The sequence below is a fragment of the Labrus mixtus genome, chromosome 18 (genome assembly GCF_963584025.1).
Source record: "Labrus mixtus chromosome 18, fLabMix1.1, whole genome shotgun sequence".
Classification (NCBI taxonomy): Eukaryota; Metazoa; Chordata; class Actinopteri; order Labriformes; family Labridae; genus Labrus; species Labrus mixtus.
This window is the reverse complement of record NC_083629.1, coordinates 8,527,368-8,546,095: the sequence shown is the minus strand read 5'-3', so window position 1 is coordinate 8,546,095 and position 18,728 is coordinate 8,527,368. Positions and strand designations below refer to the sequence as shown.

Below are 18,728 nucleotides of genomic sequence, written 5' to 3'. Positions count from 1 at the left end.
TCCAGTGGTGAATAATGACATTGATGCTGAAGTGTAAAACCCTGCAGTTCCTCGAGTGTCCACTAGAGGCTGGCTGCAGAAGCACAGGAAGTCACATACACACCCATTCAAGAAGTCTGTTTTTACAGCAGAGATTAACATGTTTACAGCCTGGTTCAAAAAAACAAACAGGTCTGATTAGCTCATGTCTCGATCGACACACACTGTACGGGGGGTGAATGTTTTGATGACTCATCCGTTTTGATTTGATGAAGGATAAGAGTTATTCACAATAAGGCGTGTAGCTGACCTGATTGACAGGTGGGTGCAGTGTAATGGTTTGTCAGGAGGCTTCAAACCCGCCTCAGCTCCAGCTCTCAGCATGTCGTTAGGTTGACTGAAAGTTAGGCTGAGACAGCATTTCCAGCATGGAGACCACCATTGATGGGACTCCAGCGCCCCCTGCAGGAACAGACGGGTGACGTCAATCAGACGCCTTTCATTGGCAGAGTGTAGTGGGTGGGGGAGTCTAGACCTGGATTATAGAGTTTAGGAGAGGAGGAGCTGTTTTTGTCGCTGTTTTTTAAACGAGCAGCAGAGTTTTAAATTTGAGCGGGGAGGGAGATGAAGTAGGTTGAAGACCAGTCGTGCTGCTGCATTTTGTATCATTTGCAGAGGTTTGATAGTGCATGTAGGAAGACCTGCCAGTAGAGAGTTGCAATAGTCAATTCGTGATATCACAAGAGCCTGTACCAGGAGCTGTGCAGCGTGTTCTGACAGGTAAGGTCTGATCTTCCTGATGTTGTACAGGGCAAATCGACATGACCGGGCAATCAAGGCTACTTGAACCTTAAAAGTTAGCTGGTCATCAATCATGACACCCAGGTTCTGGGCAGACTTTGTGGGCATGAGTTTGGTTGTTCCAAGCTGGATATTGATCTGTGGTTGCATAGAGGGACTGGCTTGAATGACAAGGAGCTCAGTCTTTGAAAGATTGAGATGAAGGTGACGTTTATTCATCCATTTTGAGATATCAGCAAGGCATGACGAGATTCTTGCAGAGACTGTAACATCGTCTGGCCGGAATGACAGGAAGAGCTGGGTATCGTCAGCATAGCAGTGGTATGAGAAGCCATGAGAGCTGATTATTGAACCAAGTGAGCCTGTGTATATGGAGAAGAGAAGGGGACCGAGCACAGAGCCCTGAGGTACCCCTCTCCCTTCCAAGACACTCTAAAACTTCGCCGGAGAGGTAGGACACAAACCAGCAGAGGGCAGCTCCTGAGATGCCAAGTTCAGAGAGCGTTGATAGGAGAATTTGATGGTCGACTGTGTCAAAGGCAGCAGACAGGTCTAGCAGTAATAGAACTGAGGACTGACCCGCAGCTCGAGCCAAACGTAGCAATTCTGTTCCTGACAGTAGTGCAGTCTCAGTAGAGTGGCCCAGCTTAAAGCCTGATTGATTTAAACAGATCACTTCTTGACAGGAACTCAGAGACTTGATTAAAGCTCTTGAGTCCTATGTGATGTCATCATGTACTAACAGGCTGTAGATCAGTTCATCTGTCCAACTGACTGTTTGCTTGTTTTTTAAAATGTGTGCAGTTACAGTCAGTGAACAGCAGGAGGAGCTCTTCAACAACTCAACTCACTGACCTCAGAAATGGAAAAAAAAACAATTCATGTGACAGCTCACAGCTGTAAGATATATGTTCAAAGATAAAAAGTCAACAAATTTTAAACAGAGGCAAAATTTAAAATGATTCAATAGATTAAAATGTTAAACTAAGAAAGACTTTAATTAGCTGATCAGTGTGTGCGTGCATGTGTGTGTGTGTGTTTCTAGCAGCTGATTGTAAACATATCTTTGTTTCCTATATATCCACACACACACAACACATGTTTGGAGGAAGACCCTGCCTCCACTCCATCCTTCACACCTGTGGCCTCCAGTGAGTCCTGGTTTGACTCTGGAGAGTCCTGGTTGTGCAGGTCCAGACCAACGAGGGAGGCTCTGTCGCTCAGAGGAGTTCCACTTCCTCCGTCACTGCAGCTGCTGTCCTGGACTACAAACATGGAGTCTGAACAGCTGCTCTCAGAGAGACGGTTCCACACACACACACACACACACACACACACACACACACACACACACACACACACACACACACACACACACACACACACACACACACACACACACACACACACACACACACACACACACACACACACACACACACACACACACACACACACACACACACACACACACACACACACACACACACACACACACACACACACACACACACAAAGATACGTTGTGTGAAAGTTTGAAGTCATATCAGTTATGAGCCGTCGATCAGAATCAAACCGACGGTCGACTTCATGACTTTATTACGTAAACTCCTTCAGTCACTTGAAGGCCGCTATGTTCAGAATGTGAGACACTCGATCCGCCGACCCGGCCCCCAAACAAACATCCACACATGGAGCTGAAGTGGCGGGAGCAGGGGGAGAGGCGGTGCTAGTGTCTGTGAGTGTGTGTGTGTAGAGGGCAGTGTGTTGTGGGTGGGAGGTGAAGCTATAAAAGTGTGCTGGAGCTGAGGTCGGAGGTTTGAGTGAGAGTCCATCTAAGACCGTGCAGGCTGAACCAGCATCAGGATCAGTCCATTTGGAATTTAGTCTCTCAGGTGGATCTCCAAGACTCTCCCTCAGACCTCAGAGACTCTCCCTCAGACCTCAGAGACTCTCCCTCAGACCAGGAGTATCTCTCCAGGTGACTCAGGGTGTCATCATGCCGTGGGTTCTTTCCTCTCAGATGGAGCACCTGTCTTCGTCTCCGTCTCAGCGTGAGTGCGAGCGGACGGCATTCTCGTTTTACTGTGCCGTTCGGGAGCAGCTGCCCGTGTGGCTGCTGGAGGACATGAGGTGCATGGAGGTTTTCTGCTGGGAGGACGGACAGCCGAGAGCTTTCCTGCCTTCTGAGGCGCTGCTCTACGCACTCGTACACGACCACCAGGACTATGCACGCTATCTGCTCAACAGGTACTCAGTGAGCACGCTCAGAGCCCCACGCTGTAGCTTCTGTTGTTGTCGTAACAACGGCGCGCCACACCTGTCGGTGGCGGTGCGGTATGACCGTGTGACGATCCTCAGCATGATGATGGAAGCCCTGAAAGACTGCGACATCCAGAGTGAGTGGAGACACTACCTGGACAGCTGTGGCGGCTGCTCGCACGTGGCCGACTCAGGAAAGACGGCGCTGCAGTTGGCGGTGGAGCTGTCGCGGCCTGACTGTCTGCTGTTGCTGCTGGTTCATGGAGCTCAGCCTGGCGGCCTTGACCTTGCACTGCAGCGACTCGTATCCTGCGACCCGACAGAGCGACGCCACGCTCAACGCTGCCTCGACTTCCTGCTTCTGTTCTTACCCAAACCACTGGCACTGAACTGCCTGCAGGAGGAGCCACAGCGCTGGCAAAGCCTTCTGGGAACTGAAGTGTTTAGCTGGTTGTGTGGTCTGTCTCCGCCCCCCCTCCTGCTGCAGTCTCTCAGGTGTTTAGCCCGGTCTGGTCCGGATCAGATCAATGCACTTCCAAGCTTCCTGCAGCCACACAGCTGGCAGTGACATCATCTGTCACCATGGAAACACACAGTAAATACCTCAAGACTGCTGTGATTGGAGGGTTGTTGATGATGTAAATAAAATGTAAATACAGTCTGAAGAAATGTGAACTCTCAACAGAGATTAAAAATACTGCTGAGTCAGCGTCCACAGACAGAAACCTGGTGTCTGCATGCAGTCTTTGGGACCCTGAGGAGACAATACGAGGTCTGACCTCAACCCGGATCAGACTTTAATGACTCTTTAAATCGTTTTCTGTTTATTGGTCAGCGGTGAAGTTTGTCTTTAAGTGACGCTGAAATAATCTTAAAGGACATTTTGATCTCCAAAGGTTCCCTGGTGAGAATATTTAATGTTTGTTTGAACGTGTTGACTGATGTGATTGTGTGAACATGTTTCTACCTCAGCACGGACTGAATCTCTGAACCCAACAGGACACATCTTCAGCTTCCTGTTTTAACCACAGAAACATCAGTTATGAATACAGACAGACCAGATTGATTGTTTGAATCTCATGTGAATGAACATTTACCAAAACAACCAAACAACTGATGGACAGGCAGAGAGAGTCTGAAATACTGAGCCAGCATCCTGAAGCTCTAACCCGCTGTCTTTGTTTTTCATTCAGCGTTGAATTTATCGATCATATTGATCGACCTCCGCTGCTGGACACGCCTTTATAAACCAATCCATGCTCTCCGTAGGTCTCCTGCGTTCATGAAGGTTTGGAGATGAATGTCTTCAGTACTGTTTTTGTCTGAATTCTCTGACCTGTGAATGACTTGTAGATAATTACCTGTAAATAAAACATATATATCATAAAGTGTGTGCCCTGAGTAATGTCTGCAGGTAAACTCAGGCTGACTACAGACCACTGAGGTGTTCACAGGCATGAGCAGGCCTCGGTCAGTCGTTCAGAGCACGCCAAAGTTTCCATATTATGACATCAGACCTCCATAAAGCCTCACTACGAGTTCTATAACACAGCTCCATCAGGACATCACACCTTTAATCTGACACTGACTCTGTGGTGACAGGATGACTGATTCAGATTTGTGTCATGATTTTTAAATAACGAAGGTTTTACAGACGTTAAAGTTTCTCAGATTGCTGGAAAGTGGTTTTGAAGTGTGACGGGTCGACTCTACTGAGCATGTGCAGAACACACAAGTCTGAGGGAAGCCTGAAGACTGATTAGGTTTGTGCGTGTGTGTGACAGTGTGTGTGTGTGTGTGTGTGTGTGTGTGTGTGTGTGTGTGTGTGTGTGTGTGTGTGTGGGGGGGGTCTCATGATAAAGACACAACATCTGTGAGCATTAAGGCGGGGGAGCCTGTCGCCTGACAGACTAAACTCAGAGCTGAACGAGCTGCAGAGCATCCTGTCGCTGTCTGAACTCAGATGTATAGATGTTCAAATGTTAAAAGAATATTTTAATACCGCCTGTGTTTTCAATCTTGCTTTTGAAAAGTTGAGAGGTTAGAACCTCCAGTGTTTAAACAGGTTTATTGAGTTAATGGATGAAATTACACAGGTGAGTTTACACTGAATTCTTATCGGTCAGCAGGAGACAGCAGGATGACATCACAACAGCGGCACAGCTGCTCGGGTTGCCATGGCAACGATGTGAGCACGAGGAAGAGAGAGGACGACGAGTTTACTTTTTCATCTTAGTACAGATCCAGTTCAGACGGGAGACCTGAACATTTGCAGAGTCCGCAAGGGTCCACGAGGATCCACAAGGGTCAAATAAAGTCCACTAGAGTCCCCCTGAGTCCACCAGAGACCTCCCAAGTCCACCAGAGTCCAGGTTTAACTTTAAATCTCATGTCAGATGAATGCTTTAAACTTGTTTGAAAACAAACACAAACAGGCGTTCATCAAATTTACATTTTTACAGTTTTTTTTAATGGATCAGTCCCAGTGGGCTGGGCTTCTGCCTGTTACCATGGTAACTATCAGACTGACATTCAGGCGTTGTCCCAGATTAATCTGTATCTGGAATCAGGCGGCAGAACTGTCACGTCAGTGTGATCTGGTTCCTGTCAGGGGGGTGGAGTCAATGCTGGAAACCAGTATAAACCGCTTTAAAGTGGATTAAACTGGTTTATACTGGTCTCTGCCGACTCGTGTACAGGTATTAAATAAGTATTTCAAAGATTTTAATATTTGGTTGTTGCTCTTGATAAATAATAAACTCCAGAAGATTCTTACTTCGTTAAATTCCCGGATTCTGGTCAAACAGTTTGAAATGTTCCTTTTTTATTTAGCTTGAAGCTGATTCTGCTCTGTGACCCATTAAGCAGAGCGCAGGATGAGCACACCAGCACGCGAGAACCAGTTTGAACTGGTTTTACTCAGTATAACCTACACTGATCCAGTAGAACCAGAACAAACTGCAGAAAAAGGTTCTGTGCAGTGAAACTTCCCTTTAAATCCTGAACTGTCCAGAAATGGACTCACAGAACTGGGATTATATGATCCAGTTTGAGCTGGTCTGAACCAGACTAAACTGGATTTGAGTAAATACATGACTCTGGACTAAAATGTCCCTTTAGTGTCTCAGACTAAACTAGACTGGGATAAAAACCTCAGAACGAGTTCAAACTAGCTGGATCCAGTCTAAACTGTGAACTGGTTTGAACTGGTTTAAAATAAATGTAAAATAATCCTCTGTAACAAAATGCCCCTTTAATTTCCTCATTTAGAACCAGACCAGGTTCATCAGACTCAACAAAACTGGGAACTCTGGAAGATTTCAAACTGGTTTGAACCAGTTAGAACCAGTTAGAACTAGTTTAAATGTTCAGATTTCCCTTTGCAGTTAATCGTCCCTTTGACTTCCCCAAATATAGTACAACCACACTGAACCCAATTATATCAAAATGGCCAGCTTAAGACCAATCAGAACCCGTTTGAGCTGGTCTGAACCAGTTAGAACCGTTTGCAACACATCAGAACCTGTTAAAACCAGTTAAAACCAGTTAGACCTACACAGAAGCGACGCTGAAATACTAACAACCAGCTACAGCCAATCTACCGAACTAAAGCGGCCGGTTCCCGGCTGAACTTGAGCTTAGAGGTCAAAGTTTAGGATCAAGTTAGTTCGGGTTAGAACCGGACTGAACCAGATCAGAGGAAGTCAGTGCAGCTTTAGAACCAGTCAGAACCAGTTTATCGTTAGTCCAGTGTCCCTTCAGAGATTAAAGTGCTTCCTATTAGAACAAATAAAACACAGTTTGAGTTCACTTCACTTCCCAGCAGCCACCTGGGTTTCCTGTGTGGGGGCCATCTTGTTTAAGTACATTCCTCAAAAGAATTTAATTCACAGGAAGTGATGTCACCATCCCAATTAGTGTCAGGAAGAAGCCAGGTACAGACAGGAAGTATGTACCTCACCTCAGTAGGAAGTTTATTAATAAAATGATGTCACTATGACATCACAGCGTCCCTCCCACATCAGACAAAGTGATGTCACAGCTCAGATGAGCTCCCATTCGTCCTCAACGTCGTCTGCTGTGAGGGAGGGGCCCGAGGGGGCGGGCCTACAGGGGGTCTGTGGGAGGAGCTTTGTCAGGCGACGGGACAATCCACCAATCAGAGTCACCGCCCACAACTCGTCCTCAGGGGTCACTTAAGAGAGAGAGCGAGAGAGAGAGAGACCTGAGACAAGAACACCTGAGTTCCAGTCCAAACATATCCAGGGCCGAACAGAAGCACCTGTACAGGAGTAAGGACTAGGACTCACCTGTGAACCAGTTGGCGTTTCCAGGGATCTTCTTCCAGTAATCCCCAGCAGGGTTTCTGTCAGAGACGCCGTAACGTCGAGCCAGATCTCCGTTTACACACCGAACCCAAACTGTCCAAGAGCTCAGGACCAGCTGGCTGACAGCTAGACCTACAATACACACAAGAATACACAAATTGCTACACAAATACACAAATTAAAGTACACAAATAAAAAGTAAACAGCTACAATAATTCCACCTCTGTATGCCTTCAAAATAAAAGCTCTGTAAATAAAGTCTGTAAATATGACTCTGACTTTTATTAATTTAACCAGGGGCTAAATCAATCTGGGGCTGTCAGCGGACGCTCTGAAACCGTTGAAATGATGTGAATGTTGTTGTTGTCTTTGAGTCGTCCTTTCTCGGTTCATTCAGGGAGGAAGCTTTGATTGAAACGGTGAAACTCATCTCACATGTTTAGATTGTGTCCTCTTGATAAAGTGTCAAAAGTTTCTCATCATCTTTATGTGGACAGAACTGAACTCAGTCAGCAAGAGAGCGCAGCTCCATCAGCCTGAGAGCGCAGCTCAGTTAGCTTGAGAGCGCAGCTCCGTCAGCCTGAGAGCGCAGCTCCATTAGCTTGAGAGCGCAGCTCCGTTAGCTTGAGAGCGCAGCTCCATCAGCTTGAGAGCGCAGTGCCATCAGCCTGAGAGCGCAGCTCAGTTAGCATGAGAGCGCAGGTCCATCAGCCTGAGAGCGCAGCTCCGTACATAATGAACAAGTTATGGATATATTAGAGGCTGCAACCCATTCTTAGATATTCAGGCCCTCTGCGTACTATACAACAGACAGGTGATCAGACAGACAGGTACCTGGCACCAGCTCCCAGTCCGTCCCCACAGGCATCTCGTCACTGAGTCCTGTCCTGACGAAGACGCTTCCTCTGTTGTCCAATGCCCAGAGGAGACGATCGTTAGGACTTGTCTGAATGCTGACCAGCTGCACTCCTATTGGCTGCAGAGACATGATGTCACAGTTACCTGGACTCTCAGCACTTATACGTAGGTGGTAAAAGAGGTGGATCTGGGGTCTCTCTCTTACCTGTGCAGGTGGATCTATCTGGATCCATGCCGGCAGCATCATGCTCGGGTTCAGAGGTTGCGTTCCCACTCTGAAGTAAACGACCCCTCGGCTGTCCACGGCCCAGACGTTCTGACTGCCACAGCTCACACTGACCAGACGCACACCTCCTGTAACACAGGTCACATTTCACCTGAGCACACCTGTACACAAAAGGACTGAAGCTTCAAACAATCTTCAGATCTTCAGTCATGTTTTTAAACCAAAGTTACCAAAAGAGGATTGTAACAAATCCCTGAGATAGAAAAAACAGAGACCCGACCGATAAAGGATTTTTGGGGGCCGATATCAATATCGGCAGTTATCTTTCCTAGATTTATGTTTGATCTGTAGAGATAGACAGATATAGATATACACATTTATTGTGTTGATCCTAAAAATTAAGTCATCAAATACGTGTGGAAAAGATTTATAAAAAAGACAAGATGGTCACTCGACTGGACTCTGGAGAGTGATGATGCTTGTTGTAATCCAAACAGCGCCATCTGCTGGTGACAGCCAGAAAGAGTGTAATAAAATGAAATGGTATTTGACTGGTGAATAAATTTAGTAATATTAGCAAGATCTGCGATAAAATTAGCCGATACAGATAGTCATTGGATAAGCTAATAAATTATCTGCGGGCCAATTTCTCGGTCGTTCTCTAATAAAAACAGTTGTGAAGGAGTTAGAGTCACTTCCTCCAATGTTTTCTTAAATGCAGACATTAATTAAGTCTTTAAACTCAGGTAAGATTTCAGACTGAGGAACTTTCCAACACAAGGTTCTGTGTCACATGCAGCGCTGCCTAAACGAAAACATTCAAAGAGGTTACAGGTGAAACGTGGGTGGGATCGAATGACTACTTCCTGTTCCATTACAGATTCCAGGTCAGTCTGTGGGTGCGTTCGAATTGTCATTTTTGCTTAGGAAGGTTCCTAACTGAGTGAAATGACCCGGAAGCATTTAAGTGGTGGCTAAAAGCTAAGGAAAGGTGGGCAATGCTTCCTTTATAACCTCCTTTAGTATAGGATACACTGGACCATCCTTTACCAAAGGAGATGAGATATGCCGCCCCACATTTCCTTGCGGCCGCAACATTTAAAGCGAGTTGCGCATCCGACTGTTCACGAACATTAACGATGATCATAAAGTGACACAGCTCATGTAAGGGATAAAAAGATAAAATACATTTTTATCCAGATGATGTTTTATTCAACATATTTCATTCACTTAAGAATGCTTTGTGCAGTTGTACATTTGTATGCTTAAAATATTATGTGTAGGTTATATCTTGCATTAATATAACAATTAATTTCATACAATCATATTTATTTTGATGTTGATTTCTGAGTGGACAGGAAGCTGATGGTTTCACTTTTGTTACTTGTAGCCTGGTAGTCTATATTTATTTTATTTCAATCCCAACCTTGTGGTGATTAGGATTATTTCACTGGTAAGAGGCACAGGGGAAAGTTTTTTAGATGCGCTTTTAGTAGTCCATTTTCGGAACATTGTAGTTTCAACACGGCAGACCCACGTCATTAACCTCCGCCAGCCCGTTGCATTTAATTACGTGGCCTAGTGGAAAATGTGGTCAGATTGTCAGAGCAACGAGATCGCCTTTCCCTAAGTCCTTTATGAATTCTCTTAACATATTTTCTTAACCTCATGACGTTTTCCCCAGGGTTAAGGTAAAGTAGATAGTGAAAGGAGATAGGAGGGACAATTCGAACGCACCCTTTTTTTTAGGTAAACAGCCTCATACTTCATATCTGCCTGACACTCTGTCCTGCTGACCTCTGACCTCTGTAGGTTGAACCAATGAGCTGCTGCAGCTGTCCATAACCGTCAATCTATCCTCAACTCTGCTGGTGTAACGTTTGAATTGATCACCTTCAACTCTGCTGGTGTAATGTTTGAATCCGTCACCTTCAACTCTGCTGGTGTAACGTTTGAATCCGTCACCTTCAACTCTGCTGGTGAAACGTTTGAATCCGTCACCTTCAACTCTGCTGGTGTAACGTTTGAATCCGTCACCTTCAACTCTGCTGGTGTAATGTTTGAATCCGTCACCTTCAACTCTGCTGGTGTAACGTTTGAATCGGTCACCTTCAACTCTGCTGGTGTAACGTTTGAATCCGTCACCTTCAACTCTGCTGGTGTAACGTTTGAATCCGTCACCTTCAACTCTGCTGGTGTAACGTTTGAATCCATCACCTTCAACTCTGCTGGTGTAACGTTTGAATCGATCACCTTCAACTCTGCTGGTGTAATGTTTGAATCCGTCACCTTCAACTCTGCTGGTGTAATGTTTGAATCCGTCACCTTCAACTCTGCTGGTGTAACGTTTGAATTGGTCACCTTCAACTCTGCTGGTGTAACGTTTGAATTGGTCACCTTCAACTCTGCTGGTGTAACGTTTGAATTGGTCACCTTCATCTCTGCTGGTGTAACGTTTGAATTGATCACCTTCAACTCTGCTGGTGTAACGTTTGAATTGATCACCTTCAACTCTGCTGGTGTAATGTTTGAATCCTATCTTATCTAAGAGACAGACCAACAGAGACACATTCACACGGACGGTCATGCGGTCTCTGATAGCGAGAAGGGCAGTGGGACTATAAACAGATCTGACCCATCAGTCAGGTTACAGTATGACGCATACACACACTCACACACACTTCATGTTGACCTGTTACACAACCTCCACCTGTCAAAGTGACGGAGAAACACAGCTGACAGTGTGTTCCTCACAGTGTGTGTGTGTGTGTGTGTGTGTGTGTCTGTGTGTGTCTGTGTGTGATGTAACCTGACCAGAAGTGGTCGTCATTCTGGCCATTTGACGACCAAAGCAAAATATTATGAACGTGTTTTTGTGTCTGCATTAAAATGAACTTTTCCTTTAAAGACAGAGTCAGTATCTTCCTCCTTTAAAATAAAATACAGACTTCTCCTAAAGTAAAGCTGCTCCATCGTCCCTGCTGGGCTTCCATACATGTGACTATGTCTGCATACATGTGACTGTGTCTGCAGAGGCTCTGTCCTCTGACTGGATTTTACTGTTCTGCTTTGTTCTGGTTGATTCGGGACGTTTCTGGGCGGAGCTGGTATGTTTCCTCCAGCCAATGATAGCGCAGCAGGTGAGTTTAGGAGTGGATACAATTCAGTGATTGGACGAGATTCAAACTGGTGAATATGATGAACGTGGATGTAGCGGCAAAGAATAGAAAATATAATCTAAGTGAGGAGAACGTAGAATATTAATTAGGAGGTGTTGTCTTTGGTTAAAGGTATTCTCATCGTCTTGAACATCGCTTCTAAAGTGAGCTCTTTTTGTTTGTGTTGCACACCACAGGTGTGACTCTGCCACTCACCACCTGTGGGATTCAGGTACATACCAAGCTGACTTTGGTCCAGGGGGGTCCAGTGAAGTCCGGCGGGACAGGTAGGAGACAGTGTTCGGATACAGATTCGACCGTGAGAGTCCAGACCCCACAGAGCATCACGACAGGCCGACAGGTGAGTCAGCTCCACCTGAGCACAAAGGTAGAACAGCAGAACATCATCAGCACACACGGGGAGCCAATCAGAGAGAGAGAGAGAGAGAGCAGCAGAGTCATGTGACAGGTGTTTTACCTCAGGTGGAAGAGGAACAGAGGAGGGGCGGAGCTCTCCATCCTGGTCCCAAACACAGAACAGATCCTTCCTGCTCTGAGCCAACCACAGGAACGTACCTGACACACAGGTAACACACAGACAGGTGAGTGATCATCAGGTGGGTATAATGTGAGAATGCAGAGAGATGGGGACTGGCGGCAGAGAGATATTTACACCTGTCCCAAATGACGGGAGGGGGATGTCAGAGACTGAATCAAATAAACATCCAGGGGGTTTTAATACCAGTCATTTCAGAGGACAGGTGTGTTTACCTTCTCTGTGAGGAACAGCTGACGACGTGATGAAGGTCCACCTGGTCGCTGACACGGTTCCTCTTGGAACGACGTTCTGCCAGAAAGTTCCTGAAGTTCCAAACAGAGACAGACAGCAGCTGAGGAACTGAAGACTAGAAACCTGAACCCTGTAGTATGTTCTAACGGACTCTCCTGAACTCTGGTGAACTCTGAGGACTAATGTTGTTGTTGTCTTCTTCTTTTTGTTGCCGTGGTATCAGACAGGGTGGGAGACATGTTTCATTTTACTTTTAATAGAATCGTATCTCAGTTTAAAATGTTAAAATCCTGGTATGGTTACAGCCCTCCCCCCATGGACTGACCCACAAGACTGCCCCGGGCCAGGTGCAGCTGGTTGCGTCCTGAGGCGACCCAGACCCCGCTGGCGTTGGCACTGACCAGGCTCGGCTGGCACTGCGAATACTGAGACAGGAAGGCCACCACCCGCTCCACGGGCGCTCTGGTTACCGTGGCAACACTCTGAGTGGCCTGAAGCAGCGTCTGGAACAGACTGCCCTGATCGAAGACCACGTAGTCCGAAATACTGATCTGATGGAGAGAGAGAGTGAGAGACCGGCTGTCAGTCAACTTGGCCACACCCCTAATTATGCAAATCTACGAATAACTCTTAGACTTTATTTAATCAAACAGGTGAGTTATTAAATATTAACCCCGTACAGTTGAAGAGAGAAATTACCTCTAGAAACACAAACTGTTTTTGTACCAGGCTGTAAACATGTTTATTTTAACATGGAGCTCTATGGGGACTGAATCACTGCAGGAGACAGACTCTAGTGGACACTGGAGGAACTGCAGCTGTAAAGTTGGACATTTTAACATGGAGCTCTATGGGGACTGACTCACTGCAGGAGACAGACTCTAGTGGACACTGGAGGAACTGCAGTTTTTTCACCCTTGACCCTGCATTAGCTAAGCTTTGGAGCAGCCTACCTGCCACCAGTGGTCGTCCTCGCCTTGAGGTCTGGACGAGCTGATCCCGGTCCTGAACCAGAGGCTCCCGCTCGCATCCAGCGCCCAGGCTGTACCTCCATCACCCAGGGCAACACACATCAACTCCAGACCCTGAGCCTCACTGTGACACACACACACACACACACACACACACACACACAGTTAAGCCATCAGTATTTAGTAACTTAAAAGTAACTCCCCTTTGGCATATTGAAACCTACCTCATATTTTCAGTACTGAAACATCGCCAGCATATTTCTGCAATTCTTGTTTTTTTTAGATTTAGTTTTTTGGCTTTTTGTTGGCCTGAGGACCGGAGTCTCTGTACATGGGGCGTGCACCCCGTATTTACGCAATCTAAACAGCGTGCAGAAGTTTGTCTGCAATTGATGGATTCATTCCTCTCCTAAACACCTGTCCTGTGGATTAGATGCAGTTTTAAAAAAAAAAAAAGCTTCTTTTGATTCTGTATTTTATAAAAAATTAAATTGATTATATATTTTTAAAACTCGTAGTATCAATTGTAATAAAAACTTAACAATGGAAGTGTTTTACTTCTAACCCCGCCCCCGTGCAGCATTAAAGTAGTATCATAGAAGTATTAGGTAGTAGCAGTGTTACCTGACGGTGTCGTACTTCCAGCCCTCGCCCTCGCTGCAGAAGCTGTTCAGTCCTTCTCTGTAGAACAAAGCTTTGTGTTCGCTTAGAGCCCAGACCACGCCCCCTCTCACACACACCTGGCTAAACACACAGGGCGATTCCACCTTCACCGAGCGAGCACAGGGCCGGTCCACGCTCAGACCTGACACACACACACACACAGTTTGATATGGTTGTAAAGTTATGAATTGTTATGAACAACAAGGTGAAATGAGATTACCGAACACATCAGACGATATAAAACTCGTCTACCATCACCTGTTGTATTGACTTAAATGATCGACCGGCCCAAAGAGAGACGACTCTCCTGACATTAACACTCACATATTATATAACAGGTTTCATATCAACCCCTCAAGCTGAGCCTGCTGAGTTAACCTCAGCTCTGAGGTCATTTTAAACAGGACAGCAGCACAGCTCCCCCTGGTGGTCATACAGAAACATCACAGCTGCAGTAGCATCCAAACACAAACCTTCTGTGTCTTCAGTCTGATGAGGCTTCTTCTTCTCTGTAATGGTTCCATGGAGTCCGTTTTTTAAATATTAGTGTATTATAATTAGCTTAATTTTCCCTGATAAGAATCATACTCTAAGGCAACAGAGTGCTCAGTAACCACGGTGTTTCTGCTTTTAGGATTCTTTGTGTCATTTCTGCCAGCTCAGGTTGGACTGAGTCACGACTTGAAGGACAGAAGAAGAAATGTGAGAGGTAGCTGGTTACCTGTCTGCAGGTAGAGGTCTCCGTTGGTCCTGATGATCCAGGCCGAATCGTCACTCAGAGCCACGAAGGCCGTCTGCTCCACAGCTTTGTACCAGTGACGTTTTCCTTTCACCGAAACTTTAGCACACGCAAATGCTGTCATGCTCTTCTGCTCCACCTTCCACAGCAAATTACCTGACGGAGATAGAGACAGTTAGGTTCAGGCTAATGCTACATACACCTGTACACCTGATTGTCAGAAAGCAGCTTTAACATGAGATGTTTAAAACATGTTCTTCAAGATAAACCATGAAACTGACCATAACCTGATAATTCACATTATGGGCACCAGGTGACACAGTTTAAACTGCAGGTTTTTCTGTCAGGTGTAATGTCTGAGGCTCACCTGAAGGTGATAACGCCACCTGGTGGACGTTGTCTTCAAATCTCGACCAGTTGAGTCCAGCTTCAGGCAGAATGCTGCAGAACAGTCCTCCTTTAAAATCCAGACACCACACGTACCTGAAACACACAGGTCAGCTGTCACTCACCTGGTAGGTACCTTTCAGTCACCTGACTGAGAGTCACCTGACTACCCACCTGTCTGTCACCTGCAGGCTCAGAATTCCACATCCTGGTCCTGAGTATCCCATCCAGCTCTCTGCCAACTATTAAGATAAAAAAGAACTGCATTAATACCTGCATGTCTCACCTGCTCAGGTTTGTGTGTGTGTCTCACCTGGTCAGGTGTGTATGTCTCACCTACTCAGGTTTGTGTGTGTGTCTCACCTGGTCAGGTGTGTATGTCTCACCTGCTCAGGTTTGTGTGTGTGTCTCACCTGGTCAGGTGTGTATGGCTCACCTGCTCAGGTTTGTGTGTGTGTCTCACCTGGTCAGGTTTTTGTGTGTGTCTCACCTGGTCAGGTTTGTGTGTGTGTCTCACCTGGTCAGGTGTGTATGTCTCACCTGGTCAGGTTTGTGTGTGTGTCTCACCTGGTCAGGTGTGTATGTCCCACCTGCTAAGGTTTGTGTGTGTGTCTCACCTGGTCAGGTTTGTGTGTGTGTCTCACCTGGTCAGGTTTGTGTGTGTGTCTCACCTGCTCAGGTTTGTGTGTGTGTCTCACCTGGTCAGGTTTTTGTGTGTGTCTCACCTGGTCAGGTTTGTGTGTGTCTCTGTCCTGAGGGTCTTGGTCCACCTGCCCGTCAGCTGTCTGATTGGACGGACAGGTGAGGACGTCTCCTGCAGGGGGCAGAGACGGACAGTAGATGTCGCCCTCCTCATCACTGGACATGCTGGGTTTTCTTTCCAGATTGGAAACAGTGGAGTAAAACATCTGGTCCATCACACCAGCAGGGGGTGCCAAGTCATCGTCCTGTACACAAACAGAGGAAACTTTATTATTGATCACATTTATTTGAATTAAGCTTTTGACCAAACGATACCTTTTTACGATAACTTTTAACCCACCTCTTCATCCTCCTCTGGTCCAATCAGGGGACTCAGAAACTCATCCTCATTCTCCTCCATTGGCTGCTGCTCCTGTCCATCACCGTCCTCAGTGTTGTGCATGTAAGAGAAAGTGCACTCAAGCAGCAGGTCGACATCCGGGGTCGGGGGGACTTCTCCCTCTGCCCCAGGAGCACAGACCTTTCCTGGGTTCTCCAGACCCTGGAGGAACAAGGAGCCCGAAGGGAGGAGGGAGCTGGGACAAGAACACAAGGATAAGAAAGAGAGGTCAGGAGGAGAATAATCCAAGGATGAGACAAGGAGGTTAACATGAGTGAAGAAAAATAAATATGGAGGATTCAATGAGACACCATTTTGTGGTTGTAGTCTATTCTTCTAAAGTTCCTTACCTGGACTGTTTGGAGGAAGACCCTGCCTCCACTCCATCCTTCACACCTGTGGCCTCCAGTGAGTCCTGGTTTGACTCTGGAGAGTCCTGGTTGTGCAGGTCCAGACCAACGAGGGAGGCTCTGTCGCTCAGAGGAGTTCCACTCCCTCCGTCACTGCAGCTGCTGTCCTGGACTACAAACATGGAGTCTGAACAGCTGCTCTCAGAGAGACGGTTCCCACTGCTACTGTCTGAGGACGCGCACACACACACACACACACACACACACACACACACACACACACACACACACACACACACACACACACACACACACACACACACACACACACACACACACACACACACACACACACACACACACACACACACACACACACACACACACACACACACACACACACACACACACACACACACACACACACACACAAAATACTCAGACGTGATTCCTTTACCTGCCTACCTGTCTGTCTGCCTGTCTGTCTCTCCGCTCACCTTGACGTCTCCTCCTCCTCTTCTTCACTCTGATGGCCTTCACCACCAGCTCCTGCTGCATCTCCCCCTGACCGAGAGGGGCGCTGTAACGTCTGGAGCTCAGCTCACTGGAAGCGGTTGCCAGGGTGTTTCCATGGAGACCGTCCCAGGAAGTGACTGAGCTACTGCGGCTGCGAGAGCTGCTGGTGAACAACCTCGACCGCTGCCCAAGCTGCTCGGTCACCTGAAGACAAAGACAGGAAACATGAGAGACAGGTGAGTTAACCTGCTCAATGTTGGAACTAGTTAAACTAGTCTGGATAGCTGTCAATCACCTCCAGCTGCTCCTCCGCCTCCTCCACATCCTCCACTCCTTCCTCATCTTCATCTCTCTCTCCTTCCTCACCCTGCCTAACCCAACCTCCTCCTCCCCCCCCCTCCTCCCTCCCCCCACCCTCTACGATGATAGCCATGGTTCTGATTGGCTGAGCTGTTTCCACTGATCCGGTTGGTGGGAGGATAGTGGGCGTGGTCAAAGGTGAGGTCAGCCTGATGGAGAGCTCGGACACTGTAGGACAGGAGAAAAAAGACATCAGTGCGGAGTTTTAACTGTAGCAGTGATGTGTGATGTGTTAGTAGCACTCACAGTTGGAGGCCAGCCCCTCTGGGCTGTTGGACAGACGGATGATGTCTCTGTCTCCTTTCAGGATGAAGATCTCATTATCACAACACGACACAGACACGATGTCTCCACTGCTCTCTAACGCGCCGATTATCACCTGAAAACATTCAAACATAGCTCATCAGCTATTAGAAAACATGAAGATGCACACGGTTATTAGGCGTCTAAGCATCATGCGTATTTATTTTACCTCATTGAGACAGTCGAGGACGTAGAGGCTGTACTCGTTCCAACTGAGGATCCAGCCCTCTCTGAGGAAACAGCTGAGCAGACCAAGGTGTCTGTCTGCCGGACGGTAGGCTCCGATTGGACCAGGACGAGGAAACAGGTCAAACTGAGGGATCTGATCCAGACATTAAGACAGACGGGAGGAGAAAAATGTAATCTAGTTTCTGACTGAATGTGACTGAAACGTCAAAATGTCCTAAACATGAAATGACAAGTGCAGCTGTGTTTGATGGAGTACAAACAGAGACAGCAGCTGAAACAGGTGCAGGTGTGTACCTGTGTGTTAAAAAGCGGTTTGAGGAGTCGGGTGTCCTCCACCTGTCCTCTGATGTCAGACCTCCACAGTCTGAGTCCAGGACGAGCAGCGAACACCTGAAGATCGCTCTGTTTGCAGAGAGCCGGCAGGAAGCAGGCTCCGTACCTGCCGCTGCTGCAGCCAAATAAAAAAACACAATGTCAATACAGAAACTACCAACACCATGCATGTACACATAAAAGTACTGGGTTCAAGTACTCTTGAAACATTTCACCTAACGAACAAATCTCAGCTTACAGCCATTAAACATTTAAACGGTGTTCCTCAAGGAAGTATCCTAGGTCCTCTTATTTTTCTTTAAATATACAACAAAATCAGTCATCTCTTTTCACCTTTCATTGTGACATTGATGTTACACAACTATTTACCCTACTCTTTTTAAATGGTATTTTTGGGAGGGTTATATGCCTTTATTTAGAGATAGGACAGTGGA

The 18,728-nt window shown here is 46.7% G+C and overlaps 2 protein-coding genes across 5 annotated transcripts in view; one reads left to right on the top strand and one right to left on the bottom strand.

The window, feature by feature from the left end:
* Positions 1 to 2,635: 2,635 nt before the first annotated feature.
* ankrd9 (ankyrin repeat domain 9) lies at positions 2,636 to 3,737 on the top strand. Its single transcript, XM_061062435.1, has one exon. The coding sequence runs from the start codon at positions 2,780 to 2,782 to the stop codon at positions 3,608 to 3,610; it is 831 nt and encodes a 276-aa protein (XP_060918418.1). The 5' UTR covers positions 2,636 to 2,779; the 3' UTR covers positions 3,611 to 3,737.
* Positions 3,738 to 5,093: 1,356 nt separating this feature from the next.
* Positions 5,094 to 18,728, bottom strand: part of tecpr2 (tectonin beta-propeller repeat containing 2) — a 212,003-nt gene continuing 198,368 nt past the window's right edge. For all 4 annotated transcript variants that reach the window (XM_061063768.1, XM_061063767.1, XM_061063766.1 and 1 more), the window contains 21 exons: positions 18,256 to 18,409; positions 17,942 to 18,094; positions 17,716 to 17,848; positions 17,405 to 17,637; positions 17,091 to 17,313; positions 16,594 to 16,822; positions 16,205 to 16,439; positions 15,888 to 16,109; positions 15,337 to 15,404; positions 15,143 to 15,258; positions 14,758 to 14,931; positions 13,998 to 14,178; positions 13,356 to 13,497; positions 12,728 to 12,953; positions 12,384 to 12,473; positions 12,091 to 12,188; positions 11,853 to 11,988; positions 8,434 to 8,582; positions 8,205 to 8,346; positions 7,353 to 7,502; positions 5,094 to 7,237 (listed from right to left, as the gene is read on the bottom strand). In XM_061063768.1, coding sequence (XP_060919751.1) covers positions 7,086 to 7,237; positions 7,353 to 7,502; positions 8,205 to 8,346; positions 8,434 to 8,582; positions 11,853 to 11,988; positions 12,091 to 12,188; positions 12,384 to 12,473; positions 12,728 to 12,953; positions 13,356 to 13,497; positions 13,998 to 14,178; positions 14,758 to 14,931; positions 15,143 to 15,258; positions 15,337 to 15,404; positions 15,888 to 16,109; positions 16,205 to 16,439; positions 16,594 to 16,822; positions 17,091 to 17,313; positions 17,405 to 17,637; positions 17,716 to 17,848; positions 17,942 to 18,094; positions 18,256 to 18,409 — 3,406 coding nt within the window. In that variant the 3' untranslated portion in view covers positions 5,094 to 7,085. The remainder of the gene's footprint in view (positions 7,238 to 7,352; positions 7,503 to 8,204; positions 8,347 to 8,433; positions 8,583 to 11,852; positions 11,989 to 12,090; positions 12,189 to 12,383; positions 12,474 to 12,727; positions 12,954 to 13,355; positions 13,498 to 13,997; positions 14,179 to 14,757; positions 14,932 to 15,142; positions 15,259 to 15,336; positions 15,405 to 15,887; positions 16,110 to 16,204; positions 16,440 to 16,593; positions 16,823 to 17,090; positions 17,314 to 17,404; positions 17,638 to 17,715; positions 17,849 to 17,941; positions 18,095 to 18,255; positions 18,410 to 18,728) is intronic.

Bases quoted from the DNA above. Each gene is read 5' to 3' on its own strand.
- ankrd9 (XM_061062435.1), top strand. From the start codon at position 2,780: ATGCCGTGGGTTCTTTCCTCTCAGATGGAGCACCTGTCTTCGTCTCCG.